Source organism: Gallus gallus, chromosome 2 (assembly GCF_016699485.2).
Source record: "Gallus gallus isolate bGalGal1 chromosome 2, bGalGal1.mat.broiler.GRCg7b, whole genome shotgun sequence".
Classification (NCBI taxonomy): domain Eukaryota; kingdom Metazoa; phylum Chordata; class Aves; order Galliformes; family Phasianidae; genus Gallus; species Gallus gallus.
Genome location: NC_052533.1, coordinates 8,038,829 through 8,051,969, shown reverse-complemented (window position 1 = coordinate 8,051,969; position 13,141 = coordinate 8,038,829). Strand labels below are relative to the sequence as shown.

Sequence of the window (13,141 nt, the reverse complement as noted above, 5' to 3'; positions counted from 1 at the left end):
CTTTACATGAAGCAGGAAGCTTATGGTTTACAGTTCAAAACCAACAAATAAATTAGAAACCCAAATCCCTGCTATTTTCAGGGAGCATCTCAGCTTGAAAATGAACAGAAAGTACACAGCAGCGCAGCATGAATGATCTCCCTGCCTCCTCCCAGTGAGTGATGAGTGTGAAAAACCTCGTTATGAGCTCACCAACTATTTTGAGCAACACCACCTTTGAGAATCAACCAAAGAGCATCCTGAAACCATTGTTGTGTACTCTAGTGAATAAAAGCTTGAGCACTTCAGAATAACTCTTGGTTTTTAAGTCAGAAAGCACGTTGGATACCGTTCCTATAGTAGCTATCATGAGACACACACCTTTCCCATAGGGACTACTGTGCTGGCCAGAAAGCCATCAGACAAAACAACTTGCAGGCATCACCAGTCTGTGCTGGATACAAACGGGCCTCTGTAGATTAAATGCTTTATATGCAATTATGCATCTCCTGGGTCATGCAGCCCTGCGCTAGTAATTGACAAACAGAATGCTAGTTATGAATATAGCAACACAGCTCAACAGTACAACTTCTAGCAGCAATATGCATCTAAAAATCACCTTTTTAGGTTGATGGATTCCCTGGATGTTTTTGACTCCTTGAGGAGCTGCTGAACGGATCAGTGCCTGCTGCTGTTGGTGCTGCTGCTGTTGCATTCCCTTTGTCAATGTGACCTTCCGCACTGGCTGCTGTTTCGGCTCCAGAGGTTGTTGAGGCCGCTGGGGCTGGCCCTCTGGGTGAAAAAAGCCAGCGTCCTCTCCCCCCTGCTGAAATCAACAACACAACACGCGGCTCAATGTCTACGCAGTGCAAACGCCCTGAGAAACCTCCTGTGATATCAGCTCAGTTAGCGCAGGGAGCACCCATCGATCCGCCTATTAAACAAACCAGGGGCAGTTGCAGAAGGGTGTAAGGGCTCAGCCTGGAAATTATGCTTTACTTTATTTGGACTTCATTACTGACCACTACGTTTGATAGCACCTTTTCAAGTCTATCTAAGTAAGGTATTTTCATTTCTCTTCCCAAATCATTCTTCCTCCCAGGGTTACATATGAACTATGTTTGGGTTATTAATATTATTTTTATTGTTTTGTTTCTTTCTTTCATAGAGACGTATATATTACAGGAAACTGTGAGAGCTGGAAGAGCCAGTCAAACACTCTGCCCATCTTTATAAGTCCAACCCCTCTTTAGAAACCGGTATTTATTTTGTAGTGTATGTTTACGCTATCTGTTCCTATAATAGCAACCTCATAAGCTATCTCTGTCCCCCAACACTGCCCATGTTTGGAGCAGTTAGAACAGCTCTTCCCCCCAGGATTTTTTGTTTGGTTTATAACACTCTCAGTACAAATATTTACACTCACAAGCACTAACAACACCTCGCTCCCTCTCTGATCCAATGACCCCTAACTCTTCCCACTACACCTCTAATTGCAGCGCACATACAGCACAAACAAAAGGTGAAAGCACTGGGAGATAAGTGATTTGCTTGCACTGCCTCTGCCTGAGCAGTTCAGCTTTCTCTACAAACAGAAGGACAATTTGTAGAATCATGGACTATCCTTAGTTGGAAGGGACCCACAAGGATCATTGAGCCCAAGCTCTTGTTCCACACAGCACCACCCAAAGTCAGACCGTATGTCTGAGAGCATCATCCAGAAATTCTTGAGCTTGTGTCTAGCCAGCAAATCAGGGCAGCCACTGAAAAACATCCCAAGGAACAGCAGAAGTAACACTTGTTCAAGCCTGACAACAGATTAGGTACTTCTGCTTCTGTAAAGTTCTTTGAATTATTGCATGCCTTCTGCATGGTTTCAGCAGCAGAATTTATACTTTAGCTGGACTCCAATTTAGAAGTCCCATCTGCTAGTATTAGTAAAGCCTGTATTTATTTCTTTTTAAACCAGCTCACTGCATTGTGAGATTTAACTAGGAGTACACTCACCACTGATCCGAGCACTTGGCTGCTAAAACAGCTGGAAGGCCCAAAGCACCTACAGCCTTGGGATGTGCCCAAGCCACCAAGGGAGGCAGGTGGTGGAAACTCATTAACCTGCAATCACACACCACTGTAACACCAAGAGTCAAGCCAAATAAGCACAGCCTACGTCTAAGCCCGTGAAAAACCCCAGGTAAGCCTTCAAAAGCTCTCAAATGGAAGGCATGTCTGAAGAGAAAAAAAAAAAAACAATTATTGAAGCATCTTTGTTTATGTAGTTTCTTTCCTTTCCCTTAAATATTGATGAGTCAAAAGGCTTTCTGCATCTGTACTATGTGTCACTAACCAGAGGGCATCAAATGAACCAGCACCATTCTTTGCAGATAAGGAGCCAAAATACAAGGCTGCAGAGGGAACACGTTTATGGCCCAAGTGGAAATATAAATCTTATCTTGAGTGGAAATATATATCATGACACCTCTACCAGCATTACACAAAACGAACACCTACTGAGGGCTGCTTGTTACTACATCTCCCCACAGCCATTGAAGAGAAGTAGCCCAGTAAGGTGTTATCTGGGATACCCTCATGTTCTCAAGTTCACTAGTGTGCAATTCAAATCCCTAAACCACATACATGCTCTGTATAATCAAGCAACAACTTCTCAAGAACTTAAATCCAAGACAAGTCAAATCCCCCCAAATTGGCTTCATCACTGCCTCATACCATCTACACTTCAAAAACACAATCTGACACAGGGAGTCCTAAAGCTCTTCCTACTTAAGGGCTTTCTTCCACAGTATCCACAGTGAGAAAACAATAGAAAATGGTATCTTTTCTCTGCTTCTCATCACATTCACTTTCTCTTTGCTAAAATGAATGGCTCCATGTTAAATGTGGCTTCACATAAAATTCTGTACACAAACCTTTGAGATCAGTCACTAGAAAGAAATTATAAAGCTCTTCCTTCCAAGTCTGTCTTCGACTGCAGCTCAAAAAAGAAACAGAAAAAGGCAACAGCCCTTCTCCTCTCCTGAAAACATAAGCACACAAACAAAAACCTGTACAAGAAACCAGTATTGAACTAACACTAAAATGAAAAGGATTTAAATACCAGCATAAGCCTTATGCTCTGGTCAGATAATTTCCTTTATCCAACCTTTCAGCAGCTGGAAGATTACGAAACTAAAAAGAACCAAAAATTCCAGCAGGAATTTAATCCTAAGAATTGGGAATTCTAATCTAATCTATGCTAAACGCCTGCTGTGCAATACAACCATAAGTACTTGTGACTGTGCCTCTCCAAACCCAAAAATGATTCCTGCACATATGAACAGCATGCAAGTGAAGCCCTCAGGTACAAAACACATCGTACATGCTCATTATGGAGACTTCAAAAGCAAACAATCATTTCCCATAAAGGCTAGGATGGCCAACAACCACCCAATATTTAACTGGAAAGCTCAATTATCACCAAATAAAACTGTTCAAACTACAGCAGGAAATACCCAATCACACAAAACAAACGCATAAACGCACAATATGGGTTTGCATTCATGAGGAATATGGTGGGATACGTTTCCTGCTGGGGTTTCTAATGGGTCAAGACCCAACCCTGGGCTGAAACCCAGGCTGTGGGTTTCAAGTGTTAACACGATTCGCCTGCAAAATTCTCTCGGATGCTGATATAGAAGGTGGAAGCATCTCTGAACATTTTGTAAGTTAATGCATCTCAGAAACATGAAAACCTGTAAAAAACAATAAAGGAAATCCGCAGGGTAAGAAATGGGGAAGGAGAAAAGCCTGCTGGTTCCTGCAACAAGAAAGGAAAAATGGACAGCTGAATCAAAACCTGGCTTTATAACCCTGCTCTAAAAAACACTGCTTCTTGAGCTGGCTTGAGCTCCCTGACAGCAATACACTGTCTCATGTACAGTTCTCCTGGCTGCAACTGAAGACAAAATTTGGCATCTTTCTTAAATTAAGAACAAAACAAGTCAAACAAAACCCAAAAACATGGCTCCTAGGCCAGTATGTGTTTAACAAGTGAAACAACAAAGTCTCAGGTAAAAAAAGCATTGCTGCTAAAGATGTCAAGCAGTATCAAAACCAAAATGAGTAAAATCTACACAATATTAACTTAAAACATGGCACTTGCCACCATTATCATCCTTTAAACTTCTTATGAGGAAGATAATTGCTGGCTTCTTCAGGAATGCAAATGAAGAAGTAAGACTTAAGCAAAACACCCATAAAGAGCTTTATCGTCTGGTCTTAAGGCCACAAATCCTCTGAACATTACTTACAGCCACATGTTCATATGAGAATATTAACACTCTGGTAGAAGATTGGCGTAACTGCAAACAGGACTGCTCCTGTGCTGACTCCCAATTTTCACTAGGGAGGCAGAAAATAAGCAGGCAAATTAAAACACACAGTAAAGCTACAGGCAAGTCAAGCAAGATGGTTCTGCAGAAGCTACCCAAAATGACATCTGAATCATAGAAGCCGAATTGCTAACATCTCCTCTGCGTAAAACATCTCAGTTCCAACTCATCTGAAGTCAACCTTTTACTTAAGGACTTGATTTCTCAATGCTACTTTTTCATTAGCTTACATCACCTCTCCCCCCACATTTAAACATGTAGGAATAGAATGAGATGTTTTAAGTCTTGTCGAAGTACATTTTTTTTTTTTATCTTTTTCTTATTTTTTTTTTCCAAGAGCCTTTTGGGATATACTGGACAACTCTAAATCTTTCAAAGATGCATCCAGCCATCATCATGGCCTGCTTCATACAACCTGAAAGTGCTGAAGCCAGGTGGAACACTTCCCAGTTCACCCCAGTCCTATGCTAGGACCTGAGACTGATGACTACGTCCAATTTTATAATGCAAACTTCCTCTGAAGTCCTCTACAGATAGGTGAATTTCATTTCTGTCTGCAAGCCAATGAAAGAAAAATGTTTTTCTTATTCCCTGCTGTGTATAATTAAGCAAAACTCAAAAGATCAAGGCAAAAAAATCTGTTCTACCTGGTAAGTATTTTTCAAACTTGACTGTGAAAGAATCTGCATCACTTAATTTAAAACTGGAGACTAACAAAAAAGAGAAATGATGTCACTCGCAAAGGCCATGAGTTTTAGAAGCAATGCCCTGATACTCATCAAGGCTGTTTTCCAATATTGACATGCTCTCACTTGTCAGTGTTGTGCATTCAGAAACACAAAGAGCATTCTGTCAAATATGAGATCACAAATTCTAAGACCAGAATTGTATGATACTGCCCGAATTTAGCGAGCTGAAGCTCTGCACTCTATCATAATCATGATGACAGTTTTGTTATGAAGATGAAGTTTATTTGCCACCAACATTAGCAGGACAAATTTATTTATAACAAATGCTTTAAAATGTACTGATAAAAATGCCTATTGATACTGTCAGAGCTTCCTGCAATTTGACAGATCAAATCTTATTTTCATTCTTAAACCCCATGAAGGAATGGTATCACCAACCCGCATTCTGTAGTGAGCAAATTGATTAATCCCCCTCTATAGAAATCTCAACTCTTGATTACACCTATCAGACGTTAAGCAGCATTATTCTAGAGTGACAACACTTGACAAATTCCCAAACCATTTTTCTCTGCCTTTGTGGCCCTGCTAGCTTGTATTAACCCTGATGAAAAATTAATTTTCCTTATCTTCGGCTAAACCCCAAAATCCAAATCCGCCAAACTGGCAACTCTTTCTGTAAAGGTATTATGAAAACCTCTAAAAGATTAATTGCATGTCTTCAGGTGACATTAAATTAATTTCTGTACTCGTGACAGACATTTGATACTCCGTACTGAGAGGACAGATAACATTGTCAGGATACACAGAAGGATAGTGGTGCAGTGTCCCAGGGCAGCCTCTTATGAATTCTCCTTTCGATAAGGCCATACTTCACTGTCACTGGCACTGTTAGAGATCTTGCAGCCCATAGACCTCACTGCACAGGTTTCTATTAACGACGACAATGCTGTGTCTATCCATGTAATCTTTATAAAGCTAATTCAAAATCACCCAATAGTAAAGGGATGTGCATGCTGGATAAAGCACTTAGAGGAAATAAACTGCTGATTTGTGTAAAAATAACCCAGAAAAGCAAAATATTTTCCTCTTTTCTTATGTTTACGACACATCAAACTCTCTCCAACATGATGAAGGTTTGAATCTTGCAGGAAAAACTCAATCCAAAAAATATCTTGTAATTGATTTCCTTTAGGAAAGGAGAAACTCCTCATCTCCTACCAGTTTGAGTCAATATTTCCAGAAACGAGTACTTCTGCAGTATCATAGTAGTTAAGAGGAAAAAATATCTACCATGTTACTGAACTCATCTTCACTCCAAGGACAGGAGCAATTTACTGTTCTTTCACCAGCTGTACAGATTTGCATATGTAAACTTTTCTTCTTTTTCTCTAATACCACATTCGGCTATAGACAGACATCTACAGAGGCAGCTGTGATCCTCAGGTAAAACAGCAAAGCTAAATTATGTACACAGCAAGGAAGACAGTCTTCCAATCTACATGAATATTTTTTCATCGCAGTAATCAGAAACATAAATTAAAGGCAAAACCCTAATAATTATCTGCTTTTCAAGTGGTGCTCCAAACAGGTATGAAACAGGCAGGGACCAGAGAATAGGAAGCCCAATCACTTGCCAAACATCTCACAAACCACTGACATGAACAAGCACTGTTTCCGAAGAGCTGAAGATCTGTTTTCAATCTGTCAAACACCACTGAGAAACACCTGGTCACCCTTTTTAAAGGCTTTCCAAGACCTCTCAAAGTCTTTTTGTTTTTTTAATTCAAGAACAGCAGCACTTTAATAAAAGAAAAAAAAGATGAAAAAAGCAAACAGAAAAGCTCCTGCTCTCTGATCAGGCTGCAATACACTACTCAATTAATAGACACGTGCTTAGTCTAAGATACACTAAAGGTATGTGTTTGACTTGGAGTACAGGAAGAAATAAGCCATATCACACTGCAGACCTGGTAGAGCTACCAACACGCAACAGAAAAATGACACTTTTGGTGCTGACCAGAGAGCTATGCTTATTTTTCCCAGCCAAAAAGTTTGGCATGGAGCAAACTTACTTCAAACAGAAGAACGCAGACGAAATAATAAATAAATAAAATCCAGAAGTGGTTCCCTTCCCATGATACAAAATAAAGAGGCAGTTAAGCTGCTCCAATGAACTGTGATTTGATGACAACCTTCCATGCCTAATGGTGTATGGATAAGACAGAACAGCAGAAGAAAATGCTTCAAGAAAAAGCAGCTAATTCCACTTAATCCCATCGACTAACAAATTTCTTACCTTTAAGTATCTCCTCATGTACTGAGAGAACTAAGGCATAGAGAACTGCTCAAAAGGCATCAGAGAACTCCAGCTGCACTACATTGGTTTCACCAGCACCTAAACATAGCTGATCAGGTGCACCATCATGACTACAACGTCCTTCTAGCACAAAGACCCACCAGTTTGTTATGAGAAATACAAATGTTGTGTCAAAGCTACAGCAAAATCCATTGTGTGTGGATTGGGAACTTGTTCAAGCATCACCTTCATTTTTACGTTTCTGACCACGAAATACAGCACTGTAACGCAGATAACAAAAACCAAAATTTCACGTGTCCCAATTCAGCTGATGGTACCACATCCAGGATACTTATAGGAAAGCTGGAGAGACATCACCAACAGAAAACACTTCTGTTTTAAAATCTCAACAATCCAAAAGCTGCCCAGAGCTCCTGAAAGAGCCCTTTCCAGCGGAACACAAGGTGTCACACTGCAATGGAAGCTTCCCTCATTTCTAGTTCCTGCAGCTTGCGTTCCTTGAAGCTTAAAACTAAAGGCAACTTGAATCCTTTCCACACACTGCCCTATGCTTCTTGCACAGTCTTGGCAGGGACAAACTACATTACCTCCATCTCCAGCCACAAGTGGGACTCTCTCAGCTCAAAGAACCACAGAATTGTAGGGGATGGAAGGGACCTCTAGAGATCATCAAGTCCAACCCCCCTGCCAATGCAGGCTCAAAAGCAACTAATCAAGACAACGTCAACAAATCTGCTGATTTTCTTTTTTTCTTATTTCGTAAAGCAGACTTCCAGTCCTCCACCCCACCCAGCAATATTACTGGAACAGGTTGCTCAAGGATGTTGTGGATGCCCCATCCCTGGAGGCATTCAAGGCCAGGCTGGATGTGGCTCTGGACAGCCTGATCTACTTGGTTGGCGACCCTGCACATAGCAGGGGGGTTGAAACTGGATGATCATTGTGGTCCTTTTCAACCCAGGCCATTCCATCATTCTATGACTTCCATCCAAAAAAACAGCTTGCTCTCTTTATTATGTACTTCAACAGTGTTAGTTGCTTTCAGTCATTTCCCATCAGGTAACTGGGAAACTGGATACTCCATAACACTAACATCATACCAACACAAACTCCACAGTGTATCACTTACAATGGCAGAAAAACTGTCCTTTGAGACTTAAAAAAAAAAAAAAGTGACAAGCAATACCAAATGCCTTGCTTTCAGGGTATTCAGGAGGATGTAGCTCTTCTTCAACATACAATTTGAAAGTCCCCTAAGGAAAAGGAGAAACTTGTCCTCTAGTTTAAAATAGGAAATATTTTATTGCATTTTGGTTCCAAGTTATCCACAGCAATACTAAATCCAGTGTAGTTAGAATTCTCTTCTCCCTTTCAAGGATTTTATTAAAAACCTATTAGAAGTACTGCCTGCACCTAGTCTGGCTGTTACCACTCTAAGTCCCTCAAGTTGCTAAGGGTGCCCACAAATGCCCTCATTTCCCCGGTCCTCAACAACACAGCACAGCCCACCTCACTTTTACAAAGAACAACTCTGAAGTTATGACGTATTCTGTTTCTACAGGGACAGTCCTCACCGGATATCTGGGAGGACAATTCACTTAGAAATATTTCACAAAAAGACTATGTCTTTCTCATAACTGGGAGGAGCCACAGGGCTCCCTGATCTACTTTTGTGGGCTTTTCCCCCTTGATATTTGGAGGTGGCAATAAGAAATCCACATCCAGTTGTGAAATACACTACAAGTACTATCTTGAAGCCTCTGGCTGGCAGACTCCTTTTTCAGCAGGATTTAAATTAGCAGTGCTTCAGTGGACTTGACCATTCTGACACACTCCAAACAAACATGGTAAGTTGCATGGTAAGCTATCACAGCTTCTGCAGCTTCTCCAGTCTGCTTCTACTACGGGCATTATTTGGACCTCATTCAAATAACGGGATGCGAACAAACTGCCACGTCATTCTGCAGCTTATTAAATTAATACTGCTGTATGTGGGGCCAGTTCCTGTGTGCTCTTTCTCACAGCTGGCAGCACTGCAGAGCTGGGCAGAGATCCCTCAAAGACCTTGTCATATAAACGCTAAGAAATCCTGATGTTTGTCACTCCTAACAAATTTAGATGAAAGGCGCTATAGAGATTTCAAGTCAAAATGTTTTTAATTAAACTTGAACATACACATGCAAGCAAAAACAAATACAAACATTCAAGCGAAGTTGGTTGATACGGTTACATTATCAAACAAGAATCATTTAAATCAGTGTCTTTTTCCATATTCAGAACTCCACATTCATCGCTTTCCCTTCTCAGTTACTTCACGTAAGAATGAAGTTGTTTATCTTCCATTCTGATTTTCTTTTCTCTTTTTACAATCCGAGGACAATTTTGTGACAGACTTCTCACAGAAATCTTGCCAATGCTTTCTTCAAGCTTTTCAGATGAAGAATCTCAGGTTTTCAGAAATTAAGATCACTAATAAGATACTGCATTTAATCCAATGGGGAACACTGAGATTTTTATGTAGCTTACATATATAAAAAGCTCATTGTGCAGTTTTCCACAAAGATTGGCGCATTCTTGGTGCAGCGTAAGAAATCAGCATTTTCAGGCCTTTGGTACAGACATATATCACTTTGTGCATGGCAGATCATTTTCTGGCTAGAGAAAATACACCCAACAACAATATAAGATGAATGAAAGATACAGACATTTTAAAATTTTATTACGATTTCCCACAGAACCTCCAACTAAATGAAAAATATGTTCAGCACTCCATTTATAAAATCAAGGTACAAACCTGTTCTTCCAGGAATAAAGGCATGTACAGTATACTGACTTAAGGAATGCAGTTGTACTACGTACTAGAACTGTTTACTGACAGACTGGTTGCAGAGCCCAAAGGAAATCACTATAGAAAGCATCAGTGTTAGAAAAATGTGACCTATCAAAAGGACACGACTGCTCAAAAACACTTCAGAGATCTTCAAAAAGAGAACTGGTCACAAAAAAAGGAAATAATTTTCAATAATATAAAAGTACACATTAAACACTGAAGTAGGTGGCAAAAGAAATCTCTATAAATGAGATTTCAGAAAAAAGGTTGGACAAATCTGTCAGGAATGCTCTACAGTTCATCCCCCCCTCAAGGCAGAACAAACTATTTATCTGGTCCTTCTGCTACTGTTTTTCTGTAACTGGTTTATTTGGGCATCACTTCCTGATAAACAACAGCCTACAAGCTCATTGTTTATTCTTAAGCAGATCTTTAGGACTGAGTTCAGGCCCCTTTCCAAGCCAAGCAAATCAAGTATGAATCACAGAATGACTTGAGTTGCAAGGGACCTCAAAGATAATCTACTTCCAAGCCCCCTGCCATGGGCAGGGTTACCAACCATTAAATCAGACACCAGCTGAGGCTACCCAGGGCCCCATCCAACCTGGCCTTGAGCACCTTCAAAGATGGGGGCATCCTCAACCTCTCTGGGCCTGTGCCAGCGCCTCACCACTCCCTCAAGTAAAGAAGTTCCCTAACCTCTAAACTTCCTCTCTTTTAGTTAAAAAAAGGTGCCCCCTTATCCTATCTCTACCAACCCACGTAAAAAGCTGATTTCCCTCCTGTTTATAAGCTTCATATGAGCCTCAGACCTGGATGCAGTACTCCAGAGGAGGCCTCAGGAGGGCACAGTACAGAGGGACAATCCCCACCCTCTCCCTGCTGCCACCCCTCTTGCTGATGCAGCCCTGGATACTGTTGGTATTCCAGGCTGCAAGCACACACTGCTGGCTCATGTCCACCTTTTCACCCACCAGGATGACCAAGTCCTTCTCCATAGGGCTGCACTCAATGACTTCCTCTCCCAGTCTGTCTACATACCTCAGACTGCCCCAAGTGCAACACCTTGCACTCGGCCTTCTCAAACCTCATGCAATTCATCAGGTTCACACAGGACCTCAAATACTCAGCAAATATGCTGAACTCCTATTTCTGGAAAGGATGACTTTGAAGACGAGTCTTCTTGGGCCTCGAATAAAAAAAAAACAAAATACCCAACCTGAAGTATTAATCTTCTTACAGATCTGCCACTACTTCATTTCTCTAAGAGCGTAACATTTTAATGGAAAACTATTCACTGCACTGCATAAATTCCTGCATAAATTACAGCTGCATTGGAAAGGGACAGACATACCAGTATTTTTTCTGGGGGGAAAGGCAATTTGTTAAAAAAGAAATAAAGCACAACACCTGAGTCATCTTGATACACAAACTTGCTCTGACACACAGAAAATACTGAATATTTTCTACTTCTCTTTTCTCTAGTATACTAAGACATAAATTAAGGCTTCTTCTACATCAGACAAACTGAAGAAATTATTTCTTGGAATTTAATTAGTAATTCCTACTGTTCTATTAAAATACTTAAGAAGTAAAATCCTCTCAAGAGAAAATATTGTAGAAACAGATGAAAGGCTATTTTACCTTCTTAAATAACAAGGATTACCTTTATCTGAAAGGTCAGAGATGCTCAATAGTACTGCAACACCCAGCAATACAGATAAATACAGTTAGAAGCTTAGATCGGGGAAGATACTGCCCCCAAGAAATGAACCTTTCTCTTCTGACATTTATACACCATAAATCTCACCAATATACTAAGTACATCCCTTTAACTGTTAAATAAAAGTCACCAACAGCAACAACCACTTGATCCTGTTTCTACATGTGGTCCTGCTGAATGCAGGGGAATAGTCCATGCCACCAGCTCCTGTTCTAGGTTAATTTGGACTAGATAAGTTTGTAATGGGGCTGGCCTCAAAGCAATCCGCTCCTCAGCTGACAGCTCTACTACCATGCGTGCTGCACTACAGCTAGCAGGCTGATAGAGAAGGCACCTTCTAAGTCTTTACCAACATGAATTAAGAGCTTCAAAAAGGAACTTGCATTGTGTCTAATCGCAAACATCTCACTAGTACATGAGTCTTAAAAATCTCACTGCACAAAAGAGCTCTAGAAAGGCAAAGGGGTACAAGTGATTAGACTTGAGAGCAACAGCAGGGCTACTTAACTGCAGGACTGAGTCAATGCCTACAAATCAGAGACACCAAACACCCCCTCGGCCAAAGGTAGGGAACTATATAAAGCACAAATAAATGCTAGGGAGGATGACCAGGGAGAAGAATATTTGGCTTCTGTTGTACATCTAGGGTCGATGCAAAAGGTGTGAAAATAAATTAAAAAGGTGGCAGTGCTAAAAGGGAAACTAAATGTGATGTGATCTTTATGGCACTCAGAGTCCAAGCAGCACTTAATTCTTCCTTAAAATCCTGTCAAAAGAGACAAGATTGCTCCCCCACACTGCTGCTCTTTTCTTTTTCCTTGTGTGGTCAAAGAAACAAAGTTATATAGATTCAGCTTGTCACTAAATGATTAAAAATTAATCAATCGTCTTGATCAACGTTAAGCAGCTAATTGCAATGCCTGCTCTTATTCTTCCAGAGTAGGAAAGAAAAATGAAATTTTCCATGACTGTATGAAGAAAAAAAAAAGAGAAAGCGATATATAAAGAAACTGCTTTAGCTTGGTAAAACCTCAGTATCTGAAAGCTAAAGACAGAACAAATCTGCCTGAGTGTATGACGAAAAAGAAGCTATATATGCACTTAATGAAGCTAATTGCTCTTGCTTACCAAGAGACTTATCTGAAACAAATCATTTAAAGTTTCCTAAAACAGAGCATAATGATAATTATTTCATTACAAATCAAAGTTTGGGCA

At 40.5% G+C, this 13,141-nt stretch overlaps 1 protein-coding gene across 10 annotated transcripts in view; it reads right to left on the bottom strand.

Moving 5' to 3' along the window:
• The window catches only part of RBM33 (RNA binding motif protein 33), a 94,247-nt gene that overhangs the window by 17,360 nt on the left and 63,746 nt on the right, over window positions 1-13,141 (bottom strand). For 3 of the 10 annotated variants that reach the window (XM_025148307.3, XM_025148309.3, XM_004939156.5), the window contains exon 16: window positions 599-805. The exons of 3 other annotated variants lie outside the window; for them this stretch is intronic. In XM_025148307.3, coding sequence (XP_025004075.2) covers window positions 599-805 — 207 coding nt within the window. Of the gene's footprint in view, window positions 1-598; window positions 806-9,510; window positions 10,029-13,141 lie in introns of those variants that run through there. 4 more of the 10 variants (XM_025148308.3, XM_418548.8, XM_004939159.5 and 1 more) reach the window with 2 other exon arrangements.